Consider the following 19,032-nt stretch of genomic DNA (forward strand, 5'->3'; position numbering starts at 1 on the left):
GTGGTGATACTACAGCATAACGTGGTGACACTACAGCATAACGTGGTGACACTACAGAATAATGTGGTGACACTACAGAATAACCTGGTGACACTACAGCATAACGTGGTGACACTACAGCATAACGTGGTGACACTACAGCATAACGTGGTGACACTACAGAATAATGTGGTGACACTACAGAATAACCTGGTGACACTACATCATAACGTGGTGACACTACAGCATAACGTGGTGACACTACAGAATAATGTGGTGACACTACAGAATAACCTGGTGACACTACAGCATAACGTGGTGACACTACAGCATAACGTGGTGACACTACAGCATAACGTGGTGATACTACAGAATAATGTGGTGACACTACAGAATAACCTGGTGACACTACAGCATAACGTGGTGACACTACAGCATAACGTGGTGATACTACAGAATAACGTGGTGACACTACAGCATAACGTGGTGATACTACAGCATAACGTGGTGATACTACAGCATAACGTGGTGACACTACACCATAACCTGGTGACACTACAGAATAACGTGGTGACACTACAGCATAACGTGGTGATACTACAGCATAACGTGGTGACACTACAGCATAACCTGGTGACACTACAGCATAACGTGGTGACACTACAGAATAACGTGGTGACACTACAGCATAACCTGGTGACACTACACCATAACCTGGTGACACTACAGCGTGGTTAGAATACATTATCTGATACATCATTATTTATACAGTCAGTTTGTGGTCATATTTATATATTCATAAATTTATATACAGTACACTGAACAAAAATATAAACGCAACATGTAAAGTGTTGGTCCCATGTTTCATGAGCTTAAATAAAAGATCCCAGAAATGTTCCATACACACAAAAAGCTTATTTCTCTAAAGTTATGTGCACAAATTTGTTTACATCCCTGTTAGTGAGCATTTCTCCTTTGCCAAGATAATCCATCCACCTGACAAGTGTGGCATATCAAGAAGCTGATTAAACAGCATGATCAATACACAGGTGCACCTTGTGCTGGGGACAATAAAAGGCCACTCTAAAATGTGCAGTTTTGTCACACAACACAATGCCACAGATGTCTCACGTTTTGAGGGAGCGTGCAATTGGCATGTTGACTGCAGGAATGTCCACCAGAGCTGTTGCCAGAGAATTTAATGTTAATTTCTCTACCATAAGCTGCCTCCAACATTGTTTTAGAGAATTTGGCAGTACATCCAACCGGCCTCACAACCGCTACCCATGTGTATGGCATCGTGTGGGCGAGCGGTTTGCTGATGTCAGCGTTGTGAACAGAGTGCCCCATGGTGGCGGTGGGGTTATGGTATGGGCAGGCATAAATTACAGACAACGAACACAATTGCATTTTATCTATTGAGGCCCATTGTCGTGCCATTCATCCGCCGCCATCACCTCATGTTTCAGCATGATAATGAACGGCCCCATGTCATAAGGATCTGTACACAATTCCTGGAAGCTGAAAATGTCCCAGTTCTTCCATGGCCTGCATACTCACCAGACATGTCACCCATTGAGCATGTTTGGGATGCTCTGGATTGACGTTTACGACAGCGTGTTCCAGTTCCCGCCAATATCCAGCAACCTCGCACAGCCATTGAAGAGGAGTGGGACAACATTCCACAGGCCACAATCAACAGCCTGATCAACTCAATGTGAAGGAGATGTGTCCCGCTGCATGAGGCAAATGGTGGTCGCACCAGATACTGACTGGTTTTCTGATCCACGCCCCTACCTTTTTTTTAAGGTATCTGTGACCAACAGATGCATATTTGTATTCCCAGTCATGTGAAATCCATAGATTAGGGCCTAATGCATATTATTTCCATTGACTGATTTCCTTCTATGAACTGTAACTCAGTAAAATATTTGAAATTGTTGCATGTTGCATTTCTATTCATAATTTCATATTTATATATTTATATATTTTGGAACTGTCATGAACATTTAACAGCTGATATTTACCTGTCCTTCTCTCTCTCCTCCCAGGTTGGCTTCACAAGGCGATCAGGGCTAACAGCACTAATCTGAAGCTGAAGAAGAGATGGTTTGTTTTAACATCTAACTCTCTGGACTACTACAAGTCTTCAGAGCGCAGTGTGTCCAAGCTGGGGACCCTGGTCCTCAACAGTCTCTGCTCTGTGGTCCAGCCCGACGAGAAGGTCTTCAAGGACACAGGTATGTACAGACAGAGAATGTAGTATTATTGGGTCATAAGGCTCTGGTCAAAAGAAGTGTGCCATATAAAGGGAATAGGGTGCCATTTGGGATGGAGACAGGGAGAGTAGTGGCCTGTGCTGCGCATTGCATTTCTAGCCTGGTCCCAGATCTGTTTGTGCCGTCTTGACAATTCTTATTAGTGACAAAGACCATAGGAGACAACAAAGAACACATCTGGGACCAGGCTAATGCATTTCATCAAGTCATTGTAAAAATCCATATGTGTCTGTCTACCATACAATGCTCTGTCGTAATCACACTTGAGATTGATTTGCCATGTCAGTACTATTTCAGTGCTCCTTGAATCACTCAGACTATTCTATACCCCCCCCCCCCCCCCCCTCTAACCCTAACCCCCCCCACCCCCCCTCTAACCCTAACCCCCCCACCCACCCCCCCTCTAACCCTAACCCCCCCCCCCCCTCTAACCCTAACCCCCCCCCCCCCTCTAACCCTAACCCCCCCACCCACCCCCCCTCTAACCCTAACCCCCCCCCCCCCTCTAACCCTAACCCCCCCACCCACCCCCCCTCTAACCCTAACCCCCACCCACCCCCCCTCTAACCCTAACCCCCCCCCCCTCTAACCCTAACCCCCCCCCCCCTCTAACCCTAACCCCCCCCCCCCCTCTAACCCTAACCCCCCCACCCACCCCCCCTCTAACCCTAACCCCCCCCCCCCTCTAACCCTAACCCCCCCACCCACCCCCCCTCTAACCCTAACCCCCCCCCCCCCCTCTAACCCTAACCCCCCCCCCCCCCCCTCTAACCCTAACCCCCCCCCCTCTAACCCTAACCCCCCCCCCCCCTCTAACCCTAACCCCCCCCCACCCACCCCCCCTCTAACCCTAACCCACCCCAGGTTACTGGAACATCATCGTACACGGGCGTAAACACTCGTACCACCTCTACACCAAACTACTGAACGAGGCTATGCGCTGGGCGTCGGCCATACAGGGGGTTATCGACAGCAAGGTTCCCATAGAGACACCCACACAGCAACTCATCAGGGACATCAAGGTACAGCCAATCAGCAGCCTGCATACTGCCAATCAACCAGTCACCAGCCTTCATACTGACCATACTGAAAAATGGTCATTTTATGTCAGATGAATTAGCATTTTAGCCTGGTTCCAGATCTGTTTGTGCTGTCTTGCCAACTTCTATGTTATTAATGCGTGTTTGGCAAGACAGCACAAACAGACCTGAGACCAGTCTAGTTACATTTATCCCTGAGCTCAAACGTAACCCCTGTTCATCCTTCTAGCTGTGGCGTCATCTACCGTTGCAGCCTCTGCTTATGGCCAACAGGGACACTAACGGTCACCCTGTAGTGAAGTGAGATACTAATCTGGGCCCAGCACAGTCACACTGTAGTGACGTGAGGTACTAATCTGGGCCCAGCACAGTCACACTGTAGTGACGTGAGGTACTAATCTGGGCCCAGCACAGTCACACTGTAGTGAAGTGAGGTACTAACCCGGGCCCAGCACAGTCACACTGTAGTGACGTGAGGTACTAATCTGGGCCCAGCACAGTCACACTGTAGTGACGTGAGGTACTAATCTGGGCCCAGCACAGTCACACTGTAGTGACGTGAGGTACTAATCTGGGCCCAGCACAGTCACACTGTAGTGAAGTGAGGTACTAACCCGGGCCCAGCACAGTCACACTGTAGTGACGTGAGGTACTAATCTGGGCCCAGCACAGTCACACTGTAGTGACGTGAGGTACTAATCTGGGCCCAGCACAGTCACACTGTAGTGAAGTGAGGTACTAACCTGGGCCCAGCACAGTCACACTGTAGTGAAGTGAGGTACTAACCTGGGCCCAGCACAGTCACACTGTAGTGAAGTGAGGTACTAACCTGGGCCCAGCACAGTCACACTGTAGTGACGTGAGGTACTAACCTAGGCCCAGCACAGTCACACTGTAGTGAAGTGAGGTACTAACCCGGGCCCAGCACAGTCACACTGTAGTGAAGTGAGGTACTAACCCGGGCCCAGCACAGTCACACTGTAGTGAAGTGAGGTACTAATCTGGGCCCAGCACAGTCACACTGTAGTGAAGTGAGGTACTAATCTGGGCCCAGCACAGTCACACTGTAGTGAAGTGAGGTACTAATCTGGGCCCAGCACAGTCACACTGTAGTGAAGTGAGGTACTAATCTGGGCCCAGCACAGTCACACTGTAGTGAAGTGAGGTACTAACCTAGGCCCAGCACAGTCACACTGTAGTGACGTGAGATACTAACCTGGGCCCAGCACAGTCACACTGTAGTGAAGTGAGGTACTAATCTGGGCCCAGCACAGTCACACTGTAGTGAAGTGAGGTACTAACCCGGGCCCAGCACAGTCACACTGTAGTGAAGTGAGGTACTAATCTGGGCCCAGCACAGTCACACTGTAGTGAAGTGAGGTACTAACCTAGGCCCAGCACAGTCACACTGTAGTGAAGTGAGGTACTAACCTAGGCCCAGCACAGTCACACTGTAGTGAAGTGAGGTACTAATCTGGGCCCAGCACAGTCACACTGTAGTGAAGTGAGGTACTAACCTAGGCCCAGCACAGTCACACTGTAGTGAAGTGAGGTACTAATCTGGGCCCAGCACAGTCACACTGTAGTGAAGTGAGGTACTAATCTGGGCCCAGCACAGTCACACTGTAGTGAAGTGAGGTACTAATCTGGGCAAGTATTGCCTCGAGGTTGGAGCATTGGGCCACAAGGTAACCCAACTCTGTCATACAGAGTGTTGACTTGAATATTGTCTCATGACAAGCCATGAGATGCTAGTCTGGTCCCAGATCTGTTTATGATTTCTTGCCAACTCGGAGGGGGGGGGGGGGGGGGCAAGTATAGCCTCGAGGTTGGAGCGTTGGGCCACAAGGTGAAAACCTGTTGCTGTGCCCTTGAGCAAGGCACTTAACCCAAATTGCTCCAGGGGTGCTGGACAATGGTGACCCTGGTCGTGATCCCGCTTCCTGTGGATGTCTCAGGGGGAGTTGGGATATTCAAAATACACATTTTCACTACACACTTGTACAAGTGTTTAACAGGACAAATATACAGTGCATTCGGAAAGTATTCAGACGCCTTGACTTTTTCCACATTTTGTTACGTTACAGCCTTATTCTAAAATGGATGAAATTAAATCAAATCCTCATCAATCTACACACAATACCCCATAATGACAAAGCGAAAACAGCTTTTTAGAAATGTTTGCAAATGTATTACAAATAAAAAACAGAAATACCTTATTTACATAAGTATTCAGACCCTTTGCTATGAGACTTGAAATTGAGCTCAGGTGCATCCTGTTTCCATTGATCATCCTTGAAATGTTTGTACGAATGCAATTGATTGGACATGATTTGGAAAGGCACACATATAAGGTCCCACAGTTGACAGAGCATGTCTGAGCAAAAACGAAGGAATTGTCCGTAGAGCTCAGAGACCGGATTGTGTCGAGGCACAGATATGGGGAAGGGTACAAAAACAATGTCTGCAGCATTGAAGGTCCCCAAGACCACAGTGGCCTCCATCATTCTTAAATGGAAGAAGTTTGGAACCACCAAGACTCGAGAGAGCGAGCCGCCCGCCCAAACTGAGCAATTGGGGGAAAAGGGCCTTGGTCAGGGAAGTGACCAAGAACCCAATGTTCACTCTGACAGAGCTCCAGAGTTCCTGTGTAGAGATGGGAGAACCTTCCAGAAGGACAACCATCTCTGCAGCACTCTCAGGACCTCAGACTGGGGCGAAGGTTCACCTTCCAACAGGACAACGACCCTAAGCACACAGCCAAGACAACGCAGGAGTGGCTTCGGAACAAGTCTCTGAATGTCCTTGAGTGGCCCAGCCAGAGCCTGGACTTGAACCCGATCGAACATCTCTGGAGAGACCTGAAAATAGCTGTGCAGCGACGCTCCCCATCCAACCTGACAGAGCTTGAGAGGATCTGCAGTGTAGAATAGGAGAAACTCCCCAAATACAGGTGTGCCAAGCTTGTAGCGTCATACCCAAGACTTGAGGCTGTAATCGCTGCCAAAGGTGCTCGTGAAGAGGGCACGACAAAACCTATTCCCCCTGAGGAGACTGAAAAGATTTGGCATGGGTCCTCAGATCCTCAAAATGTTCTACAGCTGCACCATCGAGAGCATCCTGACTGGTTGCATCACTGCCTGGTATAGCAACTGCTCGGCCTCTGACAGCAAGGCACTACAGAGGATAGTGCGTACGGCCCAGTACATCACTGGGGCCAAGCTTCCTGCCATCCAGGACCTCTATACCAGGCTGTGTCAGAGGAAGGCCCTAAAAATTGTCAAAGACTCCAGCCACCCTAGTCATAGACTATTCTCTCTGCAACCGCATGGCAAGCAGTACCGGAACGCCAAGTCTAGGTCCAAGAGGCTTCTAAACAGCTTCTACCCCTAAGACATAAGACTCCTGAACATCTAATCAAATGGCTACCCAGACTATTTGCATTGACAATAGGCAAGCAGCTTGGTGAGAAGGCAATAACTGTTGGCACAATTATTAGAAAATGGAAGAAGTTCAAGATGACAGTCAATCTCCCTCGGTCTGGGGCTCCATGCAAGATCTCACCTCGTGGGGCATCAATGATCATGAGGAAGGTGAGGGATCAGCCCAGAACTACACGGCAGGACCTGGTTAATGACCTGAAGAGAGCTGGGACCACAGTCTCAAAGAAAACCATTAGTAACACACTATGCCGTCATGGATTAAAATCCTACAGCCCACGCAAGGTCCCCCTGCTCAAGCCAGCGCATGTCCAGGCCCGTCTGAAGTTTGCCAATGACCATCTGGATGATCCAGAGGAGGAATGGGAGAAGGTCATGTGATCTGATGAGACAAAAATAGAGCTTTTTGGTCTAAACTCGCCGTGTTTGGAGGAAGAAGAAGGATGAGTACAACCCCAAGAACACCATCCCAACCGTGAAGCATGGAGGTGGAAACATCATTCTTTGGGGATGCTTTTCTGCAAAGGGGACAGGACGACTGCACCGTATTGAGGGGAGGATGGATGGGGCCATGTATCGCGAGATCTTGGCCAACAACCTCCTTCCCTCAGTAAGAGCATTGAAGATGGGTCGTGGCTGGGTCTCAAGGTCCTGGAGTGGCCTAGCCAGTCTCCAGACCTGAACCCAATAGAAAATCTTTGGAGGGAGTTGAAAGTCTGTATTGCCCAGCGACAGCCCCGAAACCTGAAGGATCTGGAGAAGGTCTGTATGTGTGCAAACCTGGTCAAGACCTACAGGAAACGTATGATCTCTGTAATTGCAAACAAAGGTTTCTGTACCAAATATTAAGTTCTGCTTTTCTGATGTATCAAATACTTATGTCATGCAATAAAATGCAAATTAATTACTTAAAAATCATACAATGTGATTTTCTGGATTTTTGTTTTAGATTCCGTCTCTCACAGTTGAAGTGTACCTATGATAAAAATTACAGACCTCTACATGCTTTGTAAGTAGGAAAACCTGCAGAATCGGCATTGTATCAAATACTTGTTCTCCCCACTGTATGCATAGTCACTTTAATAACTCTACCTACATGTACATATTACCTCAATTACCTTGACTAACCTGTACCCCTGCACATTGACTCGGTACCGGTACCCCCTGTATATAGCCTCGCTATTGTTATTTTAACTGCTAATCTTTAATTATTTGTTACTGTATTAATATTTTATATTGTATTTTTTTTGGTATTCTTTCTTAAAACTGCATTGTTGGTTAAGGGCTTGTAAGTAAGCATTTCACTGTAAGGTCTACACCTGTTGTATTCGGCGCATGTGGCAAACATAATTTTATTTTATTTGATTCAACAAAGTACTGAGTAAAGGGTCTGAATAGTTAAGTAAATATGATATTTTATATTTTGTTTAAAATTTTCTGCTTGAAGTTTTTTTTTAAATGCTTTGTCATTATGGTGAATTGTGTAAAAAAAACACAATTTAAATCAATTTTAGAATAAGGCTGTAATGTATGCACTGTAAGCACCCCCCAAAGTATAATTAATGATGGTCCTAACCCCCATAGTGTTATTATTATGGTCCACAGGAGTTGTCAAGACAACTGACAGCTGCGTTCATGTTTGGATTTCAGACTGGTTCCACCAGGCTACAAACAGATTTTGGGACCAGGCTTACGAGATGCTAGTGTTGACCTCTGACCCCTAGCCCCTGACCCCTTGTGTATCCCCCCCCCCAGGAGAGCAGTCTGAACGTGGAGGCTGTGGAGCAGACGTACTGGAGGAACCCTATCCTCAGATATACCCAGCACCCCCTCCACTCCCCCCTTCTGCCTCTGCCCTACGGGGAGGTCAACATCCACCGTGAGTTATGACCGGACTTCTACTACAACCTCTTTAACCCTGCATGTATGGAAGCATTTAGCTGCCGAAACTCAATTGGAAATGCAAATGGACAAATTATAAATCAATATCATGTCTGCAATTCATTTTTCGTGACAAAATTCAAATTGAAACGCAAAAAAAAGTAATTATTGCTAAGAGTATGCATAATGTCTGCCAATCTGAAAAAGAAATAGCAAAGTGTGTTTGATATTTCACGTCCATGGTACTATCCAGTACAACGCTGACACATTGAACAACTACATGTAAATGCTTAAACCACACAGAGTATGGAAAAGCATTGTCAATTGAGAATTCATTTTATTTTTGTCACAATTCATGCTATCTCAACAAGGAAATGAAATGGCAAACATGAGAAATGATTTGTCATTTGAGACAGTCAAAATTCAAATGATCAATCAAAAATTCGATAAATCAATGCTTCAGTTTCCCCATTGCCTTTTCATTTTCGATGTGTTAGACCTGTCAATCAAACACGGAGGGCGGGGTTTGGTAACGTAAACCTGGGCTTGCTAGCTATGTTCAAGAAATACCGGTACGCTTCATTTCTTAAAGTATTTCTGGATCAGAGAGGAAGAGGTGAAGCTGGACTATTCTGAACAAAAATATAAATGCAACATTTATTAGGCCCTAATCTATGGATTTCACATGACTGGGAATACAGATACGTATCTGTTGGTCACAGATATCTTTCGAAAAAAGGTAGGGGCGTGGATCAGAAAACCAGTCAGTATCTGGTGTGACCACCATTTGCCTCATGCAGCGAGACACATCTCCTTCACATAGAGTTGATTGTGGCCTGTGGAATGTTGTCCCACTCCTCTTCAATGGCTTTGCGAAGTTGCTGGATATTGGTGGGAACTGGAACACGCTGTCGTAAACGTCAATCCAGAGCATTCCAAACATGCTCAATGGGTGACATGTCTGGTGAGTATGCAGGCCATGGAAGAACTGGGACATTTTCAGCTTCCAGGAATTGTGTACAGATCCTTGTGACATGGGGCCGTTCATTATCATGCTGAAACATGAGGTGATGGCGGCGGATGAATGGCACTACAATGGGCCTCAGGATCTCGTCACGGTATCTCTGTGCATTGAAATTGCTATCAATAAAATGCAATTTTGTTCGTTGTTCATAGCTTATGCCTGCCCATACCATAACCCCACCGCCACCATGGGGCACTCTGTTCACAACGTTGACATCAGCAAACCGCTCGCCCACACGACGCCATACACATGGTCAGCGGTTGTGAGGCCGGTTGGACGTCCTGCCAAATTCTCTAAAACGACGTTGGAGGCGGCTTATGGTAGAGAAATGAACATTAAATTCTCTGGCAACAGCTCTGGCGGACATTCCTGCAGTCAGCATGCCAATTGCACGCTCCCTCAAAACTTGAGACTTCTGTGGCATTGTGTTGTGTGACAAAACAGCACATTTTAGAGTGGCCTTTTATTGTCCCCAGCACAAGGTGCACCTGTGTAATGATCATGCTGTTTAATCAGCTTCTTGATATGTCACACCTGTCAGGTGGATGGATTATCTTGACAAAGGAGAAATGCTCACTAACAGGGATGTAAACACATTTGTGCACAACATTGTAGAGTAAAAAGCTTTTATTCTGGGATCTTTTATTTCAGCTCATGAAACATGGGATCACCACTTTACATATTGCGTTGATATTTTTGTTCAGTATATATACTGAATACCTCAGATAGATAATCTGTTGTATGCTATGCTGGCTAGGACAGCCGGTGAGCAAGGAATTTGCGGGGGGAGAAATATTGTCATTGGTGTTGCTGCAAGCTACTAGCAATGATGGCTAGTATATGTAGCTAGCTAGCTAGGTTAATAATAATAATAATAATATGCCATTTAGCAGACGCTTTTATCCAAAGCGACTTACAGTCATGCGTGCATACATTTTATTTATTTTTAATTTTTTTGTGTATGGGTGGTCCCGGGGATCGAACCCACTACCTTGGCGTTACAAGCGCCGTGCTCTACCAGCGGAGCTACAGAGGACCACAGGTTCGATACGTCAGTATGCTAAGGATATGGTGAGGATATGGTGAGGATATGGTGAGGATATGGTGAGAGGCAAGTCAACACATTTTAAGACATGAGTAGATGGACATAACCTACTACAATCATTCTGGTCTAACAAATAAAATATATATAGCTTTATTTTTTAACACAGTGACTGTGTGTGAGAGAGCGAGATGAAGAATGAACCCTGGTTTGGCCGTTAGTCTTTGAGTTGGTCCTTGGTGGTACAGTATTTAATTGTCATGGCACCGTCAGGGTATCCCCACAATAGAAGCACACCTGTGTACTTCAGTACTGTGAAACCATATTGTCTTGAGCAGTAAAGTTTTTCCTCGACTCAATAATGAATCAATAATCAATCAATGATAAAGCTGCGAGCCAAAGTAAGTAAGAGGGTAACTTTGCACGAGCCATGCATGAGCCACAATGGCTCATAGGAGCAGGAGCCTATCTCCTGTTTCTGTAGTGTGAGGTTGTCACGATCGTCTAGGAGTGAAGGAGACCAAAGCGCAGCGCGTTGAACGAACATGACTTTAATTGGAAAAAGCACCGAAATACAAAACAAAAGACGACTCGTGAAGTCCACAGTACAACGACTGAAACACGGAACAATAACCCACAATGCCCACAAGAAAACATACAGAATAAATATGGCTCCCAATCAGAGATAACGAGCCGACAGCTGACACTCGTTACCTCCGATTGGGAGTCATATGACTACTCAACATAAAACCCAAACATAGAAATGAAACAACTAGATCCCACATAGAAATACACCCAAAAGAAAATGACAACCCTGGCTCACAACTAAGAGTCCCGGAGCCAGAACGTCACAGTACCCCCCCCTAAAGGCGCGGACTGCGACCGCGCCTCACAACCCCACAATAGGGGAGGGCTGGGTGGGTGTTGCTCCCCGGAGGCGGTTCCGGCTCCGGGCTTGACCACCACCCCACTATAGTTACTACCCGCTTTCTTTTCCTCCTCCCAATGACCACCCTCCACTTAAACCCACCTGGATTAATGGGCAGCACCGGACTAAGAGGCAGCACCAGGCTAAGGGACAGCACCGGACTAAGGGGCAGCACTGGACTAAGGGGCAGCACTGGACTAAGGGGCAGCACCTGACTAAATGGCGGATCCTGGCTGGCTGGCTCTGGCGGATCCTGGCTGGACGGCTCTGGCGGATCCTGGCTGGACGGCTCTGGCGGATCCTGGCTGGACGGCTCATGGCTGGCTGACGGATCTGGCTGCTCATGGCTGGCTGACGGATCTGGCTGCTCATGACTGGCTGACGGATCTGGCCACTCATGGCTGGCGGAAGGCTCTGGCTGATCCCGTCTGGCGGAAGGCTCTGGCTGCTCCTGTCTGGCGGAAGGCTCTGGCTGATCCGGTCTGACGGAAGGCTCTGGCTGCTCCTGTCTGGCGGAAGGCACTGGCTGATCCTGTCTGGCGGAAGGCTCTGGCTGATCCTGTCTGGCGGAAGGCTCTGGCTGATCCTGTCTGGCGGAAGGCTCTGGCTGATCCTGTCTGGCGGAAGGCTCTGGCTGATCCTGTCTGGCGGAAGGCTCTGGCTGATCCTGTCTGGCGGAGAGCTCTAGCGGCTCCGGTCTGGCGGACGGCTCTGAAGGCTCATGGCCGACGGGCGGCTTTGCAGGCTCAGTACAGACGGGCAGTTCAGACGGCGTTGGGCAGACGGACAGTTCAGACGGCGTTGGGCAGACGGGCAGTTCAGACGGCGTTGGGCAGACGGGCAGTTCAGGCGCCGTTGGGCAGACGGGCAGTTCAGACGGCGTTGGGCAGACGGGCAGTTCAGACGGCGTTGGGCAGACGGGCAGTTCAGGCGCCGTTGGGCAGACGGGCAGTTCAGACGGCGTTGGGCAGACGGGCAGTTCAGACGGCGTTGGGCAGACGGACAGTTCAGGCCCCGTTGGGCAGACGGCAGACTCTGGCCGTCTGAGGCGCACCGTAGGCCTGGTGCGTGGTGCCGGAACTGGAGGTACCGGGCTGAGGACACGCATCTCAGGGCTAGTGCGGGGAGAAGCAACAGGGCATGCTTGGCCCTGGGGACGCACCGTAGGCCTGATGCGTGGTGCCGGAACTGGAGGTACCGGGCTGCGGACACGCATCTCAGGGCTAGTGCGGGAAGCAGCAACAGGGCATGCTTGGCCCTGGGGACGCACATAAGGCCTAGTGCGGAGAGCAGCAACAGGGCATGCTGGACCCTGGGGACGCACATAAGGCCTAGTGCGGAGAGCAGGAACAGGCCGGGCTGGGCTGGCGACGCGCACCGTATCCCTGGTGCGAGAGGCCGGAACAGGCCGGGCCGGGCTGGCGAAGCGCACCGTATCCCTGGTGCGTGGAGTAGGAACAGGCCGGGCTGGGCTGGCGACGCGCACCGTATCCCTGGTGCGAGTGGCCGGAACAGGCCGGGCCGGGCTGGCGAAGCGCACCGTATCCCTGGTGCGTGGAGTAGGAACAGGCCGGGCTGAGCTGGCGACGCGCACCGTATCCCTGGTGCGAGTGGCCGGAACAGGCCGGGCCGGGCTGGCGAAGCGCACCCTATCCCTGGTGCGTGGAGCAGGAACAGGCCGGGCTGGGCTGGCGACGCGCACCGCATCCCTGGTGCGAGTGGCCGGAACAGGCCGGGTCGGGCTGGCGTAGCACACCGTGGACCTGGTGCTTGGAGTAGGAACAGGCCGGTCCGTACCGGGAACACACACCACTGGCCTCAACCGAGGATCAGGAACGGGCCGGACCGGACTGGCAACACACATCAGTCCTTCACGCCGTGCCACAAACACTTCCCTCCCTCTACTCGCCAATGGCTCCCGTACTCCGTTAGCCTTCTCTCCTTTTCTCCCTGTGGCAGCCTCCTGCTGCCCAGCCGCCCAAGCCATGTGCCCCCCCCCAAAAACTTTTTGGGGTTGCCTCCCGTCCTTCCGACGATGGCCCTGCCGATGCCGTTGCTCCTCTCCTGTCAGGTTCTCCCCCTTCATCGCCCTCCGGTACCGGACGGCCTCCTCCTGGGTAATATGTCCCCAGCCGAGGAGGACATCCACCAACGTTCTCTCCTGACCCGGCGCCTCCTCCCATGTCCAGACCCTTTGCTCCTGGACGCGCTGCTTGGTCCTTTTGTGGTGGGTTATTCTGTCACGATCGTCTGAGGAAACGGACCAATACGCAGCGCGTTGAACGAACATGACTTTAATTGGGAAAAGCACCGAAATACAAAACAAAAGACGACTCGTGAAGTCCACAGTACAACGACTGAAACACGGAACAATAACCCACAATGCCCACAAGAAAACATACAGAATAAATATGGCTCCCAATCAGAGATAACGAGCCGACAGCTGACACTCGTTACCTCCGATTGGGAGTCATATGACTACTCAACATAAAACCCAAACATAGAAATGAAACAACTAGATCCCACATAGAAATACACCCAAAAGAAAATGACAACCCTGGCTCACAACTAAGAGTCCCGGAGCCAGAACGTCACAGAGGTAGCTTGATGTACACGTAAACCCCCTGGACAGGGCGCTAGTCTATCGCAGGGCCTTAACCCCAATCTATCTCTATCTCAAACTCGCTTGAGTGCCAAGCAGAGACACATCGGGTCCCATTTTTACAGACTTTGGTGTGACTCGGCCAGGGATCGAACTGTCCAACCTTCAAATCTCAGGGAGGACACTAACCACAAGGGCACTGAGTTGGTTATGCAAGCCATAGGTATAACTATATCGCATATTAAGTCTTTAGGCAAGAAAGAGGAACACTGAACTAAACTAACCAATTGTACAAATCCATTGCTCTTTAATCCAAGAAGGGGAGTAGGCAAGTGCAGACAATTGGCAGAGGGGTGGATCAGGGCATCAAAGTAATATTTCAGCCATGTTGGTGCCCCTCCAGCCCTGGCTTCCTCTGGGAGAGCATCCTTACCTGTCTGAAGGTGGGCAGCTTGGTCAGTAGCATCTGGAAGACAGGAGGGGGCAGCTTGGGCAGCAGCATCTGGAAGACAGGAGGGGGCAGCAGCATCTGGAAGACAGGAGGGGGCAGCAGCATCTGGAAGCCAGGAGGGGGCAGCAGCATCTGGAAGCCAGGAGGGGGCAGCAGCATCTGGAAGACAGGAGGGGGCAGCAGCATCTGGAAGCCAGGAGGGGGCAGCAGCATCTGGAAGCCAGGAGGGGGCAGCAGCATCTGGAAGACAGGAGGGGGCAGCAGCATCTGGAAGACAGGAGGGGGCAGCAGCATCTGGAAGACAGGAGGGGGCAGCAGCATCTGGAAGACAGGAGGGGGCAGCAGCATCTGGAAGACAGGAGGGGGCAGCAGCATCTGGAAGCCAGGAGGGGGCAGCAGCATCTGGAAGACAGGAGGGGGCAGCAGCATCTGGAAGCCAGGAGGAGGCAGCAGCATCTGGAAGCCAGGAGGGGGCAGCAGCATCTGGAAGCCAGGAGGGGGCAGCAGCATCTGGAAGCCAGGAGGGGGCAGCAGCATCTGGAAGCCAGGAGGGGGCAGTGTCCGCTAGAGGTGCTGCTGGGGATGTCCACACACAGCAGTGCTGTTTGTCAGCTGAACCACTGCCTTCTCATAGTTTCCTGAGGGTTGGAACACATAGATTAGTTGAAAGGCACACTGTCAGGTCTAGTGCAAATTAACTAATTTTTGTAGCCTTCAAATAAGACAACAGGAACTCATAAGAATCAGACTAATTCCAGTCCCTATCATAGATCGTCTGCCCCCTTACAGAGTCTCTGGTACTGTCCCCTGTGGGCTATAATAGGATATCTACAGTGCCTTCGGAAAGTATTCAGACCCCTTGACTTTTTTCCACATTTTGTTACGTTGCAGCCTTATTCTAAAATTGATTTACGTTTTAGTAGACGCTCTTATCCAGAGCGACTTAGTTAGTGAATACATATATTTTTTTTAATACTGGCCCCCCGTGGGAATCGAACCCACAACCCTGGCGTTGCAAACGCCATGCTCTATCAACTGAGCTACATCCCTGCCGGCCATTCCCTCCCCTACCCTGGGCCAATTGTGCGCCGCCCATGAGTCTCCCGGTCGCGGCCGGCTGCGACAGAGCCTGGATTCGAACCAGGATCTCTAGTGGCACAGCTAGCACTGCGATGCAGTGCCTTAGACCACTACGCCACTCAGGAGACTACACACAATACCCCATTTCTAAGTGACCCCATAATGACAAAGCAAAAACAGGTTTTTAGAAATATTTGCTAATTTATAAAAAATAAAAAAGCTCAAATATACACTACTGTTCAAAAGTTTGGGGTCACTTAGAAATGTCCTTGTTTTTCGATAGAAAAGCAATTTTTTTGTCCATTAAAATAACATCAAATTGATCATAAATACAGTGTAGACATTGTTCATGTTGTAAATGGCTATTGTAGCTGGAAACGGCAGATTTTTAATGGAATATCTACATAGGCGTACAGAGGCCCATTATCAGCAACCATCAGTCCTGTATTCCAATGGCACGTTGTGTTTGCTAATCCACGTTTATCATTTTAAAAGGCTAATTGATCATTAGAAAACCCTTTTGCAATTATGTTAGCACAGCTGAAAACTGTTGTGCTGATTAAAGAAGCAATAAAACTGGCCTTCTTGAGCCTAGTTGAGGATCTGGAGCATCAGCAGTTGTGGGTTCGATTACAGGATCAAACTGGCCAGAAACAAATAACTTTCTTCTGAAACTCGTCAGTCTATATTTGTTCTGAGAAATGAAGGCTATTCCATGCGAGAAATTGCCAAGAAACTGAAGATCTCGTACAACGCTGTGTACTACTCCCTTCACAGAACAGCGCAAACTGGCTCTAACCAGAATAGAAAGAGGAGTGGGAGGCCCCGGTGCACAACTGAGCAAGAGGACAAATACATTAGAGTGTCTAGTTTGAGAAACAGGCACCTCACAGGTCCTCAACTGGCAGCTTCATTAAATAGTACCCACAAAACACCAGTCTCAACGTCAACAGTGAAGAGGCGACTCCGGGATGCTGACCTTCTAGGCAGAGTTGCAAAGAAAAAGCCATATCTCAGACTGGCCAATAAAAATAAAAGATTAAGATGGGCAGTCTGAGATATGGCTTTTTCTTTGCAACTCTGGCAGACATTATGCATACTCAATGCAATCATTTATTTTTGCGTTTCAATTTGAATTTTGTCACAAAAAATGAATTTTAAACATGATATTGATTTATCATTTGACCATTTGCATTTCCAATGGAGTTTCGGCAGCTACATGCTTCCATATGCAAGGACTTCTACTACAACCTCTTTGTATTTGTATTTGTGCTAATTATGGATTCCCAAGGCAGCAGCTACTCTTCCTGGGGTTTATTATGGATCCCCATTAGTTCCTGCCAAGGCAGCAGCTACTCTTCCTGGGGTTTATTATGGATCCCCATTAGTTCCTGCCAAGGCAGCAGCTACTCTTCCTGGGGTTTATTATGGATCCCCATTAGTTCCTGCCAAGGCAGCAGCTACTCTTCCTGGGGTTTATTATGGATCCCCATTAGTTCCTGCCAAGGCAGCAGCTACTCTTCCTGGGGTTTATTATGGATCCCCATTAGTTCCTGCCAAGGCAGCAGCTACTCTTCCTGGGGTTTATTATGGATCCCCATTAGTTCCTGCCAAGGCAGCAGCTACTCTTCCTGGGGTTTATTATGGATCCCAATTAGCTGCTGCCAAGGCAGCAATTACTCTTCCTGGGGTCCAGCAACAATTAAGGCAGTAATATACATTATAATAGAAATGTTAAACATTAAAATACATTTTACAACAGATTTCACAATACGTTGTGTGCCCTCAGGCCACTGCTCTACTACAACACACCATCCAGGTGTACGTGTGTGTATAGTGTGTATGTTAAGTGTGTTTGTATGTGTGTGTGTAACTCTTCAAGGAATTATACTACAACCTCTTTAACCCTGCAAGGAATTATACTACAACCTCTTTAACCCTGCAAGGAATTATACTACAATCTCTTTAACCCCTCTTTCTCTCCACAGTCCAAAAGGAGAAGGGCTATGCCAGCCTGCAGGACGAGGCAGTGAAGATCTTCAACTCTCTGCAGGAGATGGAGGCAGTGTCCGACCCGGTGCCGATCATCCAGGGCATCCTCCAGACCTGCCAGGACCTACGCCTGCTCCGAGACGAGGTCTACTGCCAGCTCATCAAGCAGACCAATCACGTGACTCAGCCCAACAGCTCGGCCAATCGCGCCCACTGGCACCTCCTCACCTGTATGAGCTGTACCTTCCTGCCCAGCCGGGGCATCCTGCGCTACCTCAAGTTCCACCTCAAAAGGTACTTATTTACCTCCAGTTCCACCTTAAAGGGTACTGTATTTACCTCCAGTTCCACCTCAAAAGGTACTTATTTACCTCCAGTTCCACCTTAAAGGGTACTGTATTTACCTCCAGTTCCACCTTAAAGGGTACTGTATTTACCTCCAGTTCCACCTTAAAGGGTACTGTATTTACCTCCAGTTTCACCTTAAAGGGTACTGTATTTACCTCCAGTTCCACCTTAAAGGGTACTGTATTTACCTCCAGTTCCACCTTAAAGGGTACTGTATTTACCTCCAGTTCCACCTTAAAGGGTACTGTATTTACCTCCAGTTCCACCTTAAAGGGTACTGTATTTACCTCCAGTTCCACCTTAAAGGGTACTGTATTTACCTCCAGTTCCACCTTAAAGGGTACTGTATTTACCTCCAGTTCCACCTTAAAGGGTACTGTATTTACCTCCAGTTCCACCTTAAAGGGTACTGTATTTACCTCCAGTTCCACCTTAAAGGGTACTGTATTTACCTCCAGTTCCACCTTAAAGGGTACTGTATTTACCTCCAGTTCCACCTTAAAGGGTACTGTATTTACCTCCAGTTCCACCTTAAAGGGTACTGTATATACCTCCAGTTCCACCTTAAAGGGTACTGTATTTACCTCCAGTTTCACCTTAAAGGGTACTGTATTTACCTCCAGTTCCACCTTAAAGGGTACTGTATTTACCTCCAGTTCCACCTTAAAGGGTACTGTATTTACCTCCAGTTCCACCTTAAAGGGTACTGTATTTACCTCCAGTTCCACCTTAAAGGGTACTGTATTTACCTCCAGTTCCACCTTAAAGGGTACTGTATTTACCTCCAGTTCCACCTTAAAGGGTACTGTATTTACCTCCAGTTCCACCTTAAAGGGTTCTGTATATACCTCCAGTTCCACCTTAAAGGGTTCTGTATATACCTCCAGTTCCACCTTAAAGGGTACTGTATATACCTCCAGTTCCACCTTAAAGGGTACTGTATTTA

The 19,032-nt window shown here is 48.7% G+C and overlaps 1 protein-coding gene across 1 annotated transcript in view; it reads left to right on the top strand.

Annotated features, from left to right (window-relative positions):
* The window catches only part of LOC311128774 (unconventional myosin-X-like), a gene marked incomplete at its 5' end in the record, with an annotated part of 49,514 nt that overhangs the window by 226 nt on the left and 30,256 nt on the right, over positions 1 to 19,032 (top strand). Inside the window, 5 exons of the mRNA XM_084161017.1 lie at positions 16 to 712; positions 2,031 to 2,219; positions 3,123 to 3,280; positions 8,494 to 8,617; positions 17,735 to 18,032. Coding sequence (XP_084017143.1) covers positions 16 to 712; positions 2,031 to 2,219; positions 3,123 to 3,280; positions 8,494 to 8,617; positions 17,735 to 18,032 — 1,466 coding nt within the window. The remainder of the gene's footprint in view (positions 1 to 15; positions 713 to 2,030; positions 2,220 to 3,122; positions 3,281 to 8,493; positions 8,618 to 17,734; positions 18,033 to 19,032) is intronic.

Source organism: Coregonus lavaretus (assembly GCF_964263955.1).
Source record: "Coregonus lavaretus genome assembly, chromosome: 5".
Lineage (NCBI taxonomy): Eukaryota > Metazoa > Chordata > Actinopteri > Salmoniformes > Salmonidae > Coregonus > Coregonus lavaretus.